General features: G+C 36.2%; 3 protein-coding genes across 5 annotated transcripts; 2 read left to right on the plus strand and 1 right to left on the minus strand.

Moving 5' to 3' along the window:
- The first annotated feature begins 987 nt into the window (after positions 1-987).
- LOC122301484 (clathrin light chain 2) lies at positions 988-3,493 on the plus strand. Its single transcript, XM_043112863.1, has 3 exons — positions 988-1,454; positions 1,843-1,996; positions 2,911-3,493. Exons 1-3 carry the CDS (start codon positions 1,066-1,068, stop codon positions 3,265-3,267), a joined length of 900 nt encoding a protein of 299 aa, XP_042968797.1. The 5' UTR covers positions 988-1,065; the 3' UTR covers positions 3,268-3,493.
- Positions 3,494-4,431: 938 nt separating this feature from the next.
- On the minus strand, positions 4,432-8,624 carry LOC122301482 (uncharacterized protein PB18E9.04c-like). The gene is made up of 6 exons (XM_043112862.1): positions 8,172-8,624; positions 7,831-8,035; positions 7,445-7,562; positions 6,815-6,929; positions 5,288-6,274; positions 4,432-5,130 (listed from the first exon to the last, which is right to left on the minus strand). The coding sequence occupies exons 1-6, from the start codon at positions 8,184-8,186 to the stop codon at positions 4,873-4,875; spliced, it is 1,698 nt and encodes a 565-aa protein (XP_042968796.1). The 5' UTR covers positions 8,187-8,624; the 3' UTR covers positions 4,432-4,872.
- Positions 8,625-11,891: 3,267 nt separating this feature from the next.
- On the plus strand, positions 11,892-17,878 carry LOC122301485 (arginyl-tRNA--protein transferase 2-like). Of its 3 annotated transcripts, none has more exons than XM_043112864.1 (7): positions 11,892-12,071; positions 12,151-12,350; positions 13,239-13,277; positions 14,084-14,258; positions 15,211-16,344; positions 16,725-17,031; positions 17,511-17,878. In XM_043112864.1, exons 2-7 carry the CDS (start codon positions 12,206-12,208, stop codon positions 17,640-17,642), a joined length of 1,932 nt encoding a protein of 643 aa, XP_042968798.1. In that variant the 5' UTR covers positions 11,892-12,071; positions 12,151-12,205; the 3' UTR covers positions 17,643-17,878. The 3 variants fall into 3 exon arrangements, with proteins under 3 accessions (XP_042968798.1, XP_042968799.1, XP_042968800.1); XM_043112865.1 differs by having other exon boundaries at positions 12,168-12,350; XM_043112866.1 differs by having other exon boundaries at positions 11,894-12,350; positions 14,084-14,234.
- Positions 17,879-18,278: the final 400 nt, after the last annotated feature.

Below are 18,278 nucleotides of genomic sequence, written 5' to 3' on the forward strand. Positions count from 1 at the left end.
ACCATATGATCTATACTCTAAAATGATTAATCAATTATACAATTAGAGTTTTATTGAAATCTTATAAAGAATAAGAATTTCTCATTTTCAAGTAATGTGAGATCTCATTTATCACCTATACTTATCCTTATCATATAGGGTATCACAATCTCCCTCCCTTAAATTCATGACGTCATTGTTGAACCTATTTGTTGTAGGTGACACGATTTAAATCTCACATTTTTAATTGAGATGAGTTTTAATACCATTTGTAATGCCTCAATGGAAGGCCCAAACAACATAGCTTATACTCTAAAAGAGCTAGTCAATGATATAATTAGAGCCCCATTATAACTTTATAAAGAGCAAGAATTTCTTATTCTCAAGTAATGTGAGATCTCATTCACCACCTACCCTTATCCTTATCATACGAGACATCACAAATATATTGAATAATTAATTGAAAATGAGATGCAAATTTGAAGTAAGATTCAAACTCAAGAGTCATATATGTTATACTACCATGTATCTAAATTAATGAAAAATGGGTGAATATAATCACATAATTATAATTTATAAACAATTACTTCAACCCCATCCTCTACTTCACATACCCCCAAATACTTTCAATTGAATGATAAACCAAGAAGAATTAAAAAAAGGCCAATGATCTTGCCAGGTAAATTAATTTTTTTAACTAATTAACTCGTGCAAAGGTACAAAATGAAAAAATATTCGTGTGAAAATTGATGTTAGGAAAATGGCTTGGTTCATAAAAATATATTACAAAAATCAAAATTTAAAAACTGATGTAAATATTTTAAAATAATTTTTTTATTATAACAAAGTTATATATATATAAAATAAAAAAATAAAAATAAAACTAGTATTTTATTGTTTCTCAATAAAAAAAAAAAAGAAGGCACATACTACTAATGGGCTTGGGCCAAAAGTTGAGAATGGTATGCAATAGCCCAGTTCTATCCTACTCGAAGGACCACGCTCGCGTGTGGTGAGTATTTCGCTTTGAAAATACGCCAGGCCTTCAAGTGTCCGTACACAACTGTACACAACTGACGGCCAGCCATGGCATCTTTCACTGACTCGTTCACTCAACACGGCGGCGACGCTGTCCACGACGCCGGTCCGAGTCGTCCATTCGGTGACGATGGATACCTAGGCTACGTTCCCCGCCTCCATTCCCAGCAATTTGAGTCGTTCACAGCGACTCATTTTGCCGACTCCGACTCAGTCAAGGTCTTGGCTACCGACTTACCGATCTTCCACGAGAACAAAAATTACAACTCTTTCTCCCCCGGAGATGACGTGTTCGTATCACAGTCAACGTCGGAGATGTACGCCGAAGAGAATGGTACGGGCTCCAATGGATCATTTGCCGGATCGGACAGTCCGATTCTGCCACCACCGGCAGAGATGGAGCCTGAGGAGGGCTTCGCTCTCAGGGAATGGAGGAGGTAGGGTTTCGAATTTTACTTTGTATATGTAGTTTTCCTGGACCTAACTTATTCGATCTGATTACGTTGGATTGTGAACAGAATGAAAAATATCATCCTATCAAAATGTTGGATTATGTTTGAAATTATAACACTAGAATATCTTCTTTTGAATTAACTTCTTCTTTCCAAAACTGTTTTGGAAGCCCAAAACAGGGAAATACAGACATTCAAATAAAATTGTGGAAATTTACAATCACCGATCAGTTAAGAGGTTTATGTTTTCATTTTTCTTTTAATGTTCATTGGCATATATATTCATGGAATCTTGTGCAGTAATTAAGAAGAACTTTTTTGATAGATCTAATTGAGTAGAATACATGTTTCATTATGGATTTATGACACGCAGACAAAATGCTATCCGTCTGGAGGAGAAGGAGAAGATTGAAAAGGAGTTGTTGAGCCAGATAATCGATGAAGCTGAGGAATACAAAGTTGACTTCTACAGGAGGAGGACAATTTCCTGTGAAAACAATAAAGGCACTAACAGGGAGAAGGAGAAGGTAAAATTTATATTTTCCTTTAGAGCTATTCATGTGCGCACACGTCACGAGATCCTACACTTGTTACTTCCAACTCATGAACGACAGCAAGATATGGGACTCTGGGAGCTAATGGAGTCTCAATAGAAATAAATGTTGGGTCTAATTGATTTGAAAATTCATTACACTTGGTTAATTTAAATGAAGCGTGTTTAAAAGTTTTAACCAAATATAGATTTCTTGTTGGATGGACTACCAGAAAAAAATGCACTTGCTGATATATATATATATATATGCAATTGACTATATATGGTGCGGGCTGTTTTGGAGTTCATTATATACCACAGAGTCTATAGGGGGATATTCATGGCTGTAAAACCTATTCATTTTGTTTAAAAGTAATTCATTGCCATAAAATGAGGCAGATGATCTTGGTTTGGTTATGTGTAGGACTGTTACCTTTACTATAACTTTGTTATGTTTTAAGAAGACTGATGAGAGAGTGATAAACAGAGAGACGTGTGGGTGGTTTATGATGGTTGTGTTACATCACACCGCAAGTAACTCGTATTGGTTACTAGGCAGTCATTATGTGTACATATACATACATATATGTATATATTATGCTCACATATACTGTCCTGTAAAAAAAAGTTTCTGGTAACACTGGATTTATATCAGGATTTGATTTACTTTTTGCTTGCAAAGCTGGCACAAATTTTCCCCTTTTTTTTTTTACACTACAGATCGTCTCTCATGTCTTTCTCAGTGATTTTCCTTGGTAAAATATGAGACGGCCACTTTGTCCTTTTTATGCAGTTCTTTTACACTTTCAATCTGTAATTTTTAGGGGCCACCTAATGGGCAGCCTGTGAACCTGCAGATGTCACCTGTTATTTTGCATAAATTGTATCTCATACCTTCTTTTGCCTCAGTTATTTCTGGCCAATCTGGAGAAGTTCCATGCTGAGGTTGATAAGAGCTACTGGAAGTCAATTGCAGAGCTCATTCCTAATGAAGTGCCAACTATAGAGAAAAAAAGAGGAAAGAAAGATCAGGACAAAAAGCCTTCCATAGCCGTTGTCCAAGGTCCCAAACCTGGAAAGCCAACTGACCTTTCAAGGATGCGCCAAATAATTTTAAAACTAAAGCACAACACGCCTCCCCGCCTGAAGCCTTCACCACCAGCACCAGCTCCTGCAAAGGATGCTAAAACCAGTGGACCAAGTGTTTCAGCTGCTCCTCCTAAGGCCACAGTTGCCGTGACTCCTGAGGCTGTTGTTGCTGCTTGATAGTTTCTTGTTGCATTATGCCAGCCTTTGAACCCGAGTATGTTTCACTGTAAGAGGTTAGACTGTTAGATTGTGTGAAGTTAAGACCTTTGAATATCATCACTTGGGTATGTTTGATGGTGCGACACTGCGAATAGTTAATGTGTTTTTTTTTTTTCCTTTTCTTTTGTATAAAACTCATTTCAATTAGGCAGGTCTATGACCTAGAATTTATGATTCCATTTTACTTTTTGGTTTCAAGCCCCCTGCTGATAATTTTCAAGATTGGTACATGGGCAAACCATGTCTTGATTCGGCTAACTCCATTCACTCTGGACATGTTCTTGGCGCCTCCGGCTTTACTCCCATGTTGTCACTACCTTAAATATTCACCTACCTGAAAGCCGATTTTTTCATTCACAGTTCATTGACTGTTCAAATTCCTAGTACTGATAGCAACTTGCTTTGTACTTAAGCTTGGTGACCCTGGTGAAATGCAACTATCGCAATCTGAGACGTGTTTGTTACATTAGAATGGTGGCACAGGAGTCAGCAAGGTTTGGTGATAGCAGTTTAATGGCTTTTGAAATTTGCTACTGATACGCCTACATGTGGTCCATCAACTGAATCTGTGACTGGGAAATCGTATTCGTGTTTGATATGGCAGACCCATTCCTTTCCGTTCCTTTCAGAGGGCAGGCTCAAAAACTTTTAGGTGGGGTTATTTATGCGATCAACTTTTAAATTTAGACGATAGAAATATTCTGTTGCACAGCAGGCTTGAGCATTGCTTCTGTAAATCTTTTGGCAGTTAATCAGAACTTCCGTGTACCATACCGGATTGATATATTCTATAGCTTATTTAATCTGAAAAGGCAATTGACGCCTTAGAATTCCTTGCGAAGTAGGAGGTGTTTTTTCATTATTAAATTGTTGTATTATTTGGTGGGAAGATATGCAAACCCACGGGTGATTTGGAACTCATGGATTTTTCAAAAAGTGAACATTTGAAATCCAAGTTTTTAACTTTCGATTTAGACAGATCAAAAACAAAATCACGTTTATAAGCTGAAATGCTCCTTTTAAAAAAAATAATAATAATAGGGATGCATGCCACATTTTCCTTTGTTTTTATTATTACTATTATTAAGAAGAATTAAAAAGCTTGCACACACAAAGAAAGGATTGATGAAATACACAAAACACTTTGAAATACATAATGATTGGAAACACGGCAGTTTGACTCTGACAAAAGCATAAGAATAGAAAAGAATAGAAGTAAATTGTTCGCCAGCTGATTCGTGATCTTGAATCAGGGAGTCAAGGCAGAGAGGAAGTAATCTGATTCTAGTTTTCGATTACAAGGGTCAAAGCTTTTAAAGCAAGTGTTCACGTGTAGAAAAATGGGCAGGGCTGTTCAGTACATAACTAGTTTCGCTAATTGAACAACCATGAATTACATGATCTCAAATCCTCATTTAAATTCATCACAGAAGCAAGACTTCGGTCACTTCATTATGGGAAGTGGATTCTCTTTAGCTGTTGGGGTGATTCAGATTCAAAATGAAAATATAGGAAAACTACAATTCAATAATTAATATATCAGGATAGTAGGCCTCAGAAGAATCACCTGCCAAGCATATTAGCAGCTGACCGATCAGCTCTGTCACTGCCATTATCATCTTCTAGTTCAATCCCATCATAACATAGGCCATTATTGTTCACACTAACTTCAGAACTACCATTGCTGCTCGTGGCAAGAGGAGAGTCTGAAACACTAATAGCTCTACTTCCTGCAGGCCCGGACCTTACACTGTACATGGACGACGCTGGAATATTTGTCATCAGTGGCCGTAAGTTCCCTGGAATGCTCCGCCTTATATCCTGCTTGAGGGAAACTTGAATCAGAAAATTGAGTTTGACAATGAGAAGGAAACAAATGCTGAGTCTTCAAAGTAAAGTAAATATGCCATGCCTTGACATGAAACAGGGATGAGCAAGTCATGCCAGAGTTATCATAATCTGCAGAACTTATACATACCATATGCTTTATAGCCATGTCTAGGGATTTCTTTGAGAGTGTCCTTCCAAAGCCAGAACCGTCTGGGGATGAGGATGATTTCCCTGAGAGATTACTGTGAGGAGATTGTTTGTCATCTAGCTTTGGTGGTGCCAGTTTCCGTGTGTTTATTACCCTTTCAACCATTTTTGTTCCAATCAAGACTGGGCTCACATTGTCATTGACTTTAGAATACCCATAACCTACAGATGGAACAGAACTACCACTGGCATGAAGCGTGCCGTTGGGCCCTCGTCCTCTTGAAGGAGAGCATGATTGCCTTCTTGGTCTTCCATTAGAACCAGGCTCAATGGAGGAAGATCGAGAACTTGGTTGTCCAGGCCTACCCCTTGGGGCTGATAGTGGCCTTTCAGGAACTGATGTCCTTAAATTTGGTGGAGCATCAAGTGAGAAACCAGGCATCTCTGAGGGTTTCCATGGTCTGGACTTCACCGTTGGGGAAGTGCCACGTGATGGCACAGGATTTCTTGATGTCATTGGAGCTGGCTTTGAAACTGAAGAAGATGACTTAGTTAGTGAAGCAGAAATACTAGGGGCACTCGATGATGTGGATGGTCGCCTAGTAGGTGTTGCGGCCCTAGATGTGGAATTGGATGAAGGTAAAGTGGGTCTGGCAGTTGGAGTTGAAGGCCTTGCTGTAGACCTAGATGGTGTAGAGGATCTTGTTGGTACTATAGGCTTAACTGCAGGAACTATGGGCTTAGTTGCAGGAACTATGGGCTTAGTTGAAGGCAAGGTCGCCCTTGATGTAGGTGTTGAGGGTCTTGAAGGTTTAGATCCCATGGTCAATGTGGGGCGCCCAGTTGGTGTGGCAGGTCTTGATCCTGGGCCCCCTGATGATGAAGGCCTGCGAGTCCCCGCACTTGAAGTGTTCAATCCAAGGGAGGAAGCTGCTTGTTTAGATACTAAGTTGCTCCTTGTAGTAGGCTCTGGCTGTAGGCTTGCTAACTATAACACAAACATATGAATGACTTGGGTCATGAATGCAAGCGTAATGGTACCCCCAAAAAACTAAATAGCAGACCGCCATTAAAATTGCCTCGTGACCATGGAATTTCAAAAGACTAATATATATTTGAGAATTTTTTTTTTTTTGGTTGGGGAGGGGGGGTGGTGGTTATCACGATCTTGAACTTCAATGGAAACAAAAGTCTTGAAGTTGCTTCATACTTCTTTTTTTTCTATTGGTAAACAAGATTTTATTGATAAAGAGAATAGGCAAAAGCCCAAGTATTCGGGACATACACGAGCAAAAAGTTGCTTCGTACTTCTAAAACATGTGTTATTTATTATAGTCATGTTAAGAAAGGCGACAATTTAAACGCAAGCAATCGCAATAGCACCCTACCAGACCTGTAATATATTAATTGGTTCCAAAAATTAGAGTGGTCTGAAGAATGCATAAGCGAAATTCTGAACCTCAACCAACCATCAATTACTGAGGATGGAAGTTTAGCAATAACCTATAAAATTGTAAATGCTGCTTACCCTAGATTTCAGCACAGTGGGGCGAGCCTTTGGGGTATTAAGCTGACTCTTCATGGTCTTTTGTGATTCCACCTCCAACGAAGGAAAAAGAGGTGTACCAGGAGGGGTTAGAAGCCTGTAAATAGAATAAAATTCTATTAGGACCGACTTATTTAACACTAACTCAAACCTTGTTACACATCCGTGAAAAATATAACCTGAATCTGATAATTCACTCGTTGAAGGACCAGAGACAGTTTCATTGGCATAAGCAATACTTATGGTAAATTCATTTGCAAAAGCAAGACTTATAATAAATTGATTTCACTCTGAATTACATCTGAGCTAATGATGATAATAATAACATGAGAAATCAACAAACCCTATTCAAATTAGTTAAATATCTAAACATATTACCGTTTAAAAAAAATGCTTTAGCCACAAATATATCCTACAAAATAAACTCACAAATTAGAGTGGCTTAATGTGGTACCTTAGATTGTCAAGCTACTGTAGATCTAATGTATCATATTAAAACCATATCAATTTGTGTATTTATTTTTGTGAAATCCTTTTGTAGCCGTAGCACTTTTTTTTTTTTTTTTAAAGTAGAAGTTACAATATAAATCTAAAAGGAAATGCCCGCATTACCAGTCATAGTCATTTTTATCATTTTCAGAATTGAGGAAATCATCAGCACCGGTCTTGCGGGCTGGTGCAGTAGTCGATGTAGAAATATTAAATATGGGAGAAGTTCCGGGTTTTGATCCTGCAATTCGAACAAACACAATGTTAATCATCAAGACCAATCGCTCTATCTAAACTCAGCAAGATTTCGTACAAATCAAGCAAAAATAGAACGCCGTTATCAGGAGTATAGGAGAAGAATAGAAACCCTGTAGATTAGCAAGATATATCTATTCTGTAATTCTACATTCTATGAATAACATCGAAGTTGCAACACTAATTCTACATGGTGCATTATTTAAGCCCTCAGAAGCACAAAGTTCCCCAACATCGATTGAAGAAATACGTACCTAATGGCGCATCGAACTCTTCCGAGTTGTCTAGAAGAAGATCGTTCCGTTCTTTCTCGCACTTCTTCATCTCAAGGAACAAGGCGAGTTCTTCTTCCTTGTCCTTCATCATTGAAGCCCTCAGAGCCAACTGCTGCTGTCTCTGCCTCATCGTAGCTTGCATTTGAGAATCCTGAGCCCTAAAACTCCGATTCATCTCCAAGACCTAGCTCACAACCCCAATAATAGAAACCAAACAAAATCAGACCAAAGTAAAGAAAGCCCCAAAGCCCTGACAGAAAACGTAGTTTAGCTTATCAAGTCTCTAACCACCGCAACAATTTCTAAAACACCAGACGCACCGTTTTGCTCATCATCCTTCTTTCTCCGATTCACAATCAACAACAATCTGGATCTGAGACAGAAGCGTAATCTACCACATTTCGCAAGTCATACTTCGAATCAGAACTTCGACCTCATCCAATGCCAGGGGCTTGCAGCAAATGTTGAAAGCTTGAGAGAGAGAATAGCTACAGCTCGAGAATGCCGGCATCGTAGCAAAGATGAAGCCTATAGGCGAAAGAGATCGAAGGAATCGCCAATGGAGCTGAACGAAGCCGACGACATAGAGAGAGAGAGAGAGAGAGAGAGAGAGAGAGAGAGAGAGAAATCGGGATCAGGATCCCACAATAGAGATGGAAGGAGGGGTGGGTGACAGGGTGAGTTGCATTTAATGGTAAATATATGGGGACTGGAGTCCGAAACGGAGAAACTAGAGGGAGACGGACGGACCTATGTTACATCTCGCATCGCGGGGTTTTTTATCACTTAAGCTTAAAGGTAATATATGCTCACGATAACGCCCTGTTTCTTCCCAAGTTATTTCTTCGAATTCATTTTTTGAACCGTAATTTTTGCAGTTCCACCCCTCATTTCTGTTGACCGAGCCATTGTTTATATTTACTACATAAAACTATTAATTTTTTTATAAAAAAATTACTATTCATCTTCCCCCACATACTATATTTATTTCTATTTTTAAATTTTTTTATTGTAATTTATTTTTCATTTTAACAGATATTTTTAAAGACATAAACTTCTAACATTACAAGTTGTTACATACCTTAGATGGTTGTGATAAAAAGTAATTATATTTGATAACATTTTATAACTAATTTGATTTCATAATAGATATTACATAAATTTGTAAATGGCAGAGTTTTTAATTTAACGCGACAATAAAACCACAAATTCATATTGAACTGTTCAGTAACATGTGTTTTAGGATGAGACGGTGGGCAATCGTAATCTTGACGGTAGACCAAGCCTTTTTCTATACAAAATAATTGAACTATCACATGCTGGTTCAGAAAAAGAAATGCCCAATTATTAGAACCATTCTGAACAGTCAATGCCACCGTCGGCCCGGTTTGAAAGTTGAACAGTCTAATTTTAAGTTCAACGTATTATCTAAATATTTAATTTTTAAATTATTAAATTTATCTTAATTTAAAATTTTTTTACACATGAAATTTAAGATATTTTTTAATTTAATATTTCTTTATACATGAAATCTATAATTTTTTTCAACTTTCTATAAATACATATTAATATTTAAATAAATCTAAACTTATCTTAAGTGGATCTCATAAAATTTATTTAACCATATTAACTCAATATTATTTATAAAGAACTCATCTTATCTCAACTCAGTTTAATGTTCATATAAGCATGAATGTGATCTCCAAGTAAAATAATTATTTTATTTAGAAAAAATATATATTGTAACTGCAAAATAGATTTTTAATATCTACACATTGACTTATTTTTGTGATTTATTATATTTATTTTAAAATAAAAATAATTTTACAATCTAACATACCACATCAAAACATTTCAATTTATGAATTTATTTTTTGACCTAAAATATTTTTCTTGAAAAAATAGATATCTATAATTAGAAATGAAGTTGTGATTACGTTTTTTTGGGGTGGTTGCATTGGAAGAGATTATTGAAAAATATTTCCCATTTCGACCACAGTTTGTAAGAGCTAAAGCTTCTATGTCTAAAATCCTCCAAGGAGATGAAAGAGGACAGAATGAATGGGGGAGAAAGTTACTACTCTTTATGATTGAGCGAGTGATTTTGCCGTAGAGATGGACCTGAATTCCACATCATTTATATTTGCTCGAAGAATGAATTTCTCAACAACTTTAAGACTATATTTAGATGTAAGGGTGAGATCATAAATAACAAAAATATGTTATAAAATATTTGTAAGATGAGGTTTTTGAGGTGTTTGATGAATAATAACAAAATATTTTACTTTTAGTATAATGACTAAAAATAAAAACAAATCTATAAAAGACAAATCTTGGAGGCAAGTTGGCTGCCACCACCACCATGGGCGGCCTAAATCGTGGTCACGATGAACAACCCATATATGATATCATCCACATTCGAGGCCAATATCTAGCCAACATGGTGGTGAAATTCCTTGCTTGTACATTTTATTTTGAAATGAAATAAAATGAAAATGATAAAATATAATTTAGGAAATCATTTTGTATGTTATTTTATATTTTTAAGAATTCGAGTGAGATGAATTTTATGTTTATATGCTTGGGATTTAAATGAGATGAAACCATAAAACGTCTCGTGGTTTTTAGTTACCTACACATGACCTAAATACCTACTTAAATGCTATGGCTCAATTCATGTGTCGTATTTCACTTTGTCCAATTTTATAATTCGGTCAATAACTCTAAAAGATCTCTATCCAATTTTACATCTGCACAAATCATTAAACTCTAACAAATATTTAGTTTTAAAAATGCTTGAGTTTTTAGTTTTTTAAATAATTTTGGTTTTATGAGATTTTACTTTCTATTTCTAAAACTTATGCTTTAACTTAATTTTAATGCTATAGTCGGACATGATAATTTTCAGAAAATAATTAATTATTTCGAGATAAGTACCAAGAAAATTATGATGAATTTTAGAAAATCAAGTTATCATCTCCAAACCCTACGAGCATTAGTAGTAGGTTCAACAAAGTTAAATTTTAGTCGAAAAATAATTAAAATATAAAATAAAATACAATAATTAACTTAAAAAATAAACAGTAATTTTAACAAAAAACTATATGACTGGTCAAATATGTCGAGTCAAAGAGACTGACTAAATATTATTTTTAATTAAAATATTATCTTCTCGTTGCCTGCTTGTCTCTCGTACAAGAAGAAATAATGAAAGACAAACTCAAATGCTGTCTACCTTTCCTCTCTTTCACTTGAACAAAACTTACACACCAAATGCCATCGATTTCCACCATTGCAACTGTGGAACGCCATTGTCGCCACCATGAGCCACTTTGAATTCCCTTTATTTATTTATTTTATTTTTTTGTTGTTGTAAGATTATAGGATTTATGACACCTCGCCTACTTGTTCTTCTTCTTTGCGATTCTCTTGGTTCCATGTGTACTTTTTTTTTCCCCCACTTTTGGATTGTGATTTTGATTTTTGAGAGTTTGATTACGGTGTGAATACAACAATAAATTGTAATGTAACTATAATATTTAATATAATCACATTTTAATTATAATTAAAATTAAAATAATAAAAAGTTTAAAATCAATATTTTAATAAAATAGTGAAATATTTGTTAAGCCTATTATTTGATATTGTAAAAATTAACTAGTTAAAATTTATAAAAATAAATTTTTTAATCAAATTTTAACTAAAATTTATTGAGACCATTACTAATATTCTATCAAAAGTCAATAAAATAACAATATACAAGAAAAAAATTACGAAGATACAACATTTTTTTCCAAATTTTATAAAACAAAAATAAAAAAAAAATCTAGTTGCAAGTATATTTGTATACTAATATGTATACTAATTTATTATGATTAGTCAAAAAATAAATTATATTAAAAATAATATTAATTTAAATTTTAAATATAAAAAAATAATATTAATATACATATTAATACGCGATTTTATTTATATGCATCAAAATTCAATAAAAAAAAATAATGGTGTCTCCTGTTACTGTGCAACTTTCATTCATCCGCCCGCAAGGCAAACACGAGCAGCAAGCTAGAGAGAGAGAGAGAGAAGATGTTGTGATCAGCATCTGATATATCAGACGGCTATGGTTATTCCATTTTTCTTCTTTTAATTTTTTTAAGGCAGCTTGCGATTCATTCTACGTTTGTACTCTGGCTTGATCGGGGAGCATTTACCGTTCACAGGTACACAAAACAATCGATGAGAATTTCAATCTTCAGCGCAGAGATCGATTCTTAGATTATTATTATTTTTTTTTTACAGCTGAGAGTAATTTTCAGAGAAACGAAGGGTCTGGGGGTGTTTAGCGGCGGGGAAGATGCGGAGAGACGGAAGCAGTAGCAGCAGTGGTAGCGGCGATACGAATAGCAATAGCAGAGGGGAAAGCGTTGTGATAGACTGCGGTAGGCGCAAGGGCTCTTGCGGCTATTGCAGATCCCCCAATCGCTCCAGCATCTCTCACGGTCCGTCATTCTTTCTCAATTGATGTTCTTCTTGAAGAACAGACATATATGTTTACTTAGTTGTTAGCTTGTGAATTGGTTGTGATTGAACAAAACATTTGCTTAAAATCTACAATTTTTTATTGAGTTGTTTGCGTTTGCCCGGGGTTGATTTTTCTTTTGTATTTTAATTCCTGGATAAGTATTGAGAAAGAGTGCGTTCTGATGGATTTTGGAGGAATTATTAGTTCATTTCCATGCGTAAATACTTGGATACTTCCGAGGTCAGGTTCATGTGTTAATTTTGCTAAACTCTTGAGGGTTGAGCTGTGAGGGCAGCTGTGAGAATTTGCGAATCCACAATAAATTGTGGAGCTTTGTCAACGTTCTTAACTCCTTTAACATTGCTTGTTAGCATTCTTTGACGGACCACTGGAAGAGACTGGATGGGTTGTAAGGCTCAAACCATATGGCCTATACTCCAAAAGGCCCGATTCAATTGGAGCCCCATTAGAATATTATAAAGAGTGAGAAATTCTCATTCCAAAGCAATATAGAATCTCATATACCATCTACTTTTATCCTTACCATCTACTTTTATCCTTATCATATGGAGTATCACAGGGGTAATACCAATATTGTCGGGAATCCAGCGTAGGCAGTGACTTATGCATATAGATGCGTACAAACTTTTTATTATTATTTCATGGCTTGAGTTTCCCCAATAGGATTTTGAAAACGAAATAAACTAGCTGTTGCACCCACACACACAAACATACAAGCGGGTGAGTGCATGCACATGTAAACAAGCTTGTGTGTTTCTATCTTCATTCTTTGTCTTAGAAAAATGTAAATAAGGCAAAGCATTTATAGTTTCACTTTCTTTTTTACTTTTCTACTGTTTTGCAGGTTTATGGGCACATAGCATTACTGTTGATGATTACCAAGGTTGGTGAATATGGCTTCTTGCTCCATTTTGAAAAACCAAACACTTGTTATTTGCACTTGAATGGATAGAGTTTCAGAATGCATTTAATACCATCTTAGTCAATTGAATTTTATGTCAGAAAAAGGTCACAAGTCATCATTGTTACCAACAGAAAAGTTGTGGTGGCGCGTTGTTGCTGTCCACTGCCAAGTCTTTGCCTCAATCCCCGGAGGGCCTAGTGATGCAACTGAGGGCCTTTGCATATCTTTGAAATAGACTATGAGAATAATTAGGGCCTAGAGCAAAAATTTAGTTTGTTTTGGTATGTTAAAGGTTAGACTTTTGTTTTTTAGTAAGTAATCAAGGATTTTATTGATGAAGTCAATACGCATAGCCTGTGTAAACAGGACATATACAAGAAAGACACTAAGTAGGAGTGACAACCTATTCAAGGAAAGGTTAGATTTAGGGTTTCTCCATTTATACTTCCTCTGTACTTGGGCTTTGCCTATTTACTTGATCAAATAAAATCTTATTTTTCCTATGAAAAAAAAGGTTAGATCTTTTTTATGATTACTTATTGTGCTATCCGTGCCCTAATTAAGTTGGACATTTAGCGTGAGTAATGATGTTGCCACAAGTGCCTCTCAAGAGTGTACATATGCATATTGTGATATTGCAATGCATATTAAAGAATTTCACTTCTCTCTTGTTTTCTGGTTTGGTAGTTTTCAGTGCTTTACAACCATAAAAAAAATGTCTATTAATTTATATTTTAGGATTTCAGCACTTTTGCTGGTTCTAACTATTTGTTGACTTTTGGCAGATCTTCTTGACCGAGGTTGGAGGAGATCTGGCTCCTTCCTCTACAAACCTGAGATGGAAAGGACATGCTGCCCTTCTTATACTATTCGTTTAAGGGCAGCTGATTTTATTCCTTCTAAGGAACAACTACGAGTGTCTAGACGAATGCAACGGTTAGCTAAGCTTTTGAATTTTAAGTCAGTTGCAACTCAATTTCCCTTATTAGCTTATATTTTACTATTTAGGACCCCTTTTTATGTTTTGCTTTAATTGAATATCTTGTCCTTACTTTCATATAACTTCCTTAGAAAATTTGAGCTACCCTGGTTGCCGAGTATCATGAATGTAAAGAGTTGAAAGGGGTGTATTTTGTCCTCAATACATGTATAGAGTAGATATATATATATATATAAAAAAAAAAAAAAAAAAAAAAAAAAAAAAACTCATTTACAGGCAACTCAGCTCAACAAAACAGCCCAATGCTTCTTAAAATCAAAAATCCTCCACACATACTTCATCTATCTATATGCCGAAACATAAAACTGAAAAAGAAACAAAAAAAACAGTGGCTTCGAGTATACTTAACTTGATGATGGAAAATGAAGAGAGGAAAATGAAAGAGGCACCATGAAATGAGGCTTGCGTGAAGGAGCCAAGAGGCCGTGAAAATGGGTATAGAGAAGGCTTAGTATCGGGGGCTGGGAGCAAATAAGAGAGGTAGGAGATGGGTTTGATGGGTTTTAAGTCTTTTAAGGCTTGATCCTCCAGTTGCATGTGCTAGACCAAAAAGTCCCATTAGACAATCAAACATTGGAAGTTAAAATGATCTCATCTTGCCTGTGTTTCTTCCCCTATTATTTTTTCGGATATCTGATGGTTCTTCAACCCCCCCCCCCCCCCCCCCCCCCCCCCAAAAAAAAAAAAAAAATTTGTTGAATATCTTCTCACTTTCCCATATTAGATGGGGTTTCTTTTCTATCTGGGTCTTCTTATGGATTTTTATAGGTTGTGGCCTAGCTGATGACGTGTACCATCAATATCAGCTGACTACTTCACTCGATGTTGCTAGTTAGTTTTTGTTTCTAAGCACCGATTACTTTTGGTCTGAATTTTGTTCCATAAAGGGTACTGACAGCGTTATGTGTCTAGGTTCTTAGATGGTGCATTGGATATTACAAAACCAGTTGAGCCAATAGAGGGTCCAAATTCTTCTAAGGATGATATATCCAGCCTTTCTGGTAATGAAGTTTCTAGCTCGTTCACAAAGGAATCCTTGCCCAGTAACAATGAAACGAATAATGAAGCAGAACAAGTATTGCATTATTTGTCCGATCAAATTGACAATGCGGTACGCCTATGCAAGGAAAGTGGGGAATTTATATACAACATCCAATTACCAAAATCATCTGTCAAAAAAGTTTTACCAGCCAAAAGGAAGATACTAGTTGAAGGATCTGAAGATCTGCTTTACTCCAGCAATATTTCATTCCAAATAGCAGCTGCTATAAGGCGGGCACAATCATGTGATAACCACGAGTTAAGACAATCAAGACATTCTGCAGAAGAAAATGAGTTGTCTCCAAAAGTTATTGCAGAAAAACTGGCAAGTTCTTTAAGTCAACCAATAAAAACTTCAAATCTGTTAATCAGAGCTTGCAATGGACATATAAACTTTTATTCGCCTGGAAGCCAACTGTCATCTAATGAAAGTGTTCAAACTACTGCTTCAAAATCTGCAGCAGGTCATGCATCTAAAAAGCAATGCTTGAAGAACTCTGAACAACCTCTGGGGAAAGGGCGGAGGCTTGAGATCTATTTGAAAAGGTCCTGCTTTGATCCTGAAGAATTTTCTTTATACAAAAAATATCAGATTAAAGTGCATAAGGATACACCAGATCATGTTACTGAAAGCTCATACCGCAATTTTTTGGTACACACTCCCTTAGTATTTGTCCCACCAACTGGTGACGGTACTGTCCCTCGTTGTGGCTTTGGTTCTTTTCATCAGCAGTATGTGATTGATGGTAGGCTAGTTGCAGTTGGTGTAATAGATATCCTTCCCAGATGTTTGTCAAGTAAATACTTATTCTGGGACCCAGACTTTGCCTCCCTATCACTAGGGAAGTACACAGCCCTGCAAGAAATAGGTTGGGTGAGAGAGAATCAAGTCCATTGTCCTACTCTTCAGTATTACTATCTTGGGTATTATATTCATTCCTGCAGCAAGATGAGATATAAAGCAGCATATCACCCGTCTGAGCTTCTCTGTCCTCTTCGTTACCAGTAAGTTCTGTATCTATCAACTTTTTGAATCCCCTGTTCTTTTTTATCTTACTAAGGTATACCGGAATGCTGTTCACCCCCATATATAAATCTTAAAATTTGGTTTTCCAAATTGCTAGCATTCTGAGGAAAACCAGAGTTCATTCTCCATTATCTCCATAATCCCTGGAAACTTATTATAATGCCTGTTTACCTAGAGAACAGATAACATGGTTACACTGGTTTAAAACATATAAAAAAAATGAGGATTAAAGTTTTCCTTTCAGACATCCAGATGTCGGATGCCTTCCTGCACCACGTGGGTCCTGCTCACTTTCTGCTTTGCCTCTGTTGCGTTCAAAGTTTCAGATTGAGCTGACAAGCTGAAATCTTGTCTCCAGGTGGATTCCCTTTCACATTGTGAGGCCTTTGCTTGACAGGAAGCCATATGTAGTCTTATCAGATTTTGCAACTTTAAAGAATGGAGAGTCCTCCCCGCCTCCTGTTTCTGAAGATTTCATAGAAACGCAACAATTTGACGTTCACCAAGACTCGAATGATCTTGGGGTAGAAATGATTGACCCTGAATATGGAAGCTCTGATGATGAACCATGCTTAGAAAGCAGCGATGTGGTTTCTATCGAAGGAGAAGATGGTGACATCAGTGATATTTTAATTGAGTTTAACGGATCTCGCCAGAGATACAAGGTATGTGTAAGCGTTTCCAGGTGCACTGATGACTCCGGACCATCTTATTATTCTAAGGGCAGATGGCACACGTCCATCTCAATTCCCCCACGGCTGGGGCTGTAAAAAACTCATGAATTACATTATAGGTTTTTTATGAATTACATTATAGCAAGATTATGTAGAAAACATTAATTATTAAAATAATAGGCCAGCCACCCAAAGAGGGAGTCCTGGTTCTGCATCTAACTGAATATGGTTATCTGATTGTTAGCAATGTTGCTGGTTTCTAGTGTTCCTCTGTAGGTTCAGATCACATCCTACCACCAACAGAAGGCCGCTCGTACACTGGCATGATATGGTTATATAGAGCTATAGTTATATAAACCTGAGTCCAATGCAATTATGCAAGGGATTACCATCCAGCTGAACACTTTTTTCAAGTTCTTCATGCATTTACTCACTTGGATATTGTATTTTTTTTTTTTTTTTTCCTGAAGGATCGACAAGAAGCTTGTGGTGCAACAGGAGGGGGTTACTTGGGCTCCTTGGAATCTCAGTTGCACAGATACATGAAGGTTGTGGGTGCAGAGCTCTCCAAGCGAATGGTTTTTTCAGTTGGATGGTTTTGATTCTTTGGGAAGGGCACTCCCTCGAGTTTCATCTCAAGTAAGAGATGTACGCTCTAGGATGCAAGCTCGGTTTTAACTGCTGGAGTTTTATGTTGACCATATTGGGAGCTAGAAAGTGAGAGCTTTTGTGGAATTTTATCATTACTTGAACCTGTGATTTATTTTATTTGATCCATCGTCCATTTCCAATGATGAAGTACAGATTTTAATCGTGGTTTAAGCAACATGTTTGCTTATGTTCTGCTTGTCTGATAAAATGATATGGATTTTTTTTTTTTTATACAACCCGACGTTTCCATATATATTTGGCATTGCAATATATTCAACTTTTGATTAGTACTTGGAAAAAAAAAAAAGATTCACTAGATTGAATTTTTGGTTCTTCAATGTCACGAGTAGTTTGAAGTCGGCCAATTGAGTGGCAGTTCCATATGACAAAATTTCAGTCCAAATCAGAGATATCAACTCAATGTCTCTCAACCTAAGAAGTGAACTAAAGTCTTTATTAGGCAGAAACAAGCTTCCACCACGACTTTAAAAAGTAATACTATATACAGTCACTTTTGCATATTCTCTGCGTACTCCACTGATATGATTAGTTGGATTAAATTTTTTTTTAATATCTAACCAATCATA

Source organism: Carya illinoinensis, chromosome 2 (genome assembly GCF_018687715.1).
Source record: "Carya illinoinensis cultivar Pawnee chromosome 2, C.illinoinensisPawnee_v1, whole genome shotgun sequence".
Taxonomy (NCBI): Eukaryota; Viridiplantae; Streptophyta; class Magnoliopsida; order Fagales; family Juglandaceae; genus Carya; species Carya illinoinensis.

Coding starts and splice junctions, on each gene's coding strand:
- LOC122301485 (XM_043112864.1), top strand. CDS start 12,206: ATGCGGAGAGACGGAAGCAGTAGCAGCAGTGGTAGCGGCGATACGAAT. Junction 14,259..15,210: donor GCTAAGCTTTTGAATTTTAA/GTCAGTTGCAAC, acceptor TTATGTGTCTAG/GTTCTTAGATGGTGCATTGG. Junction 17,032..17,510: donor GATCTCGCCAGAGATACAAG/GTATGTGTAAGC, acceptor TTTTTCCTGAAG/GATCGACAAGAAGCTTGTGG.
- LOC122301482 (XM_043112862.1), bottom strand. Junction 7,563..7,830: donor AGAGTTCGATGCGCCATTAG/GTACGTATTTCT, acceptor TTCGAATTGCAG/GATCAAAACCCGGAACTTCT. Junction 5,131..5,287: donor ACATGGCTATAAAGCATATG/GTATGTATAAGT, acceptor TCCCTCAAGCAG/GATATAAGGCGGAGCATTCC.
- LOC122301484 (XM_043112863.1), top strand. CDS start 1,066: ATGGCATCTTTCACTGACTCGTTCACTCAACACGGCGGCGACGCTGTC. Junction 1,455..1,842: donor GCTCTCAGGGAATGGAGGAG/GTAGGGTTTCGA, acceptor TATGACACGCAG/ACAAAATGCTATCCGTCTGG. Junction 1,997..2,910: donor CTAACAGGGAGAAGGAGAAG/GTAAAATTTATA, acceptor CTTTTGCCTCAG/TTATTTCTGGCCAATCTGGA.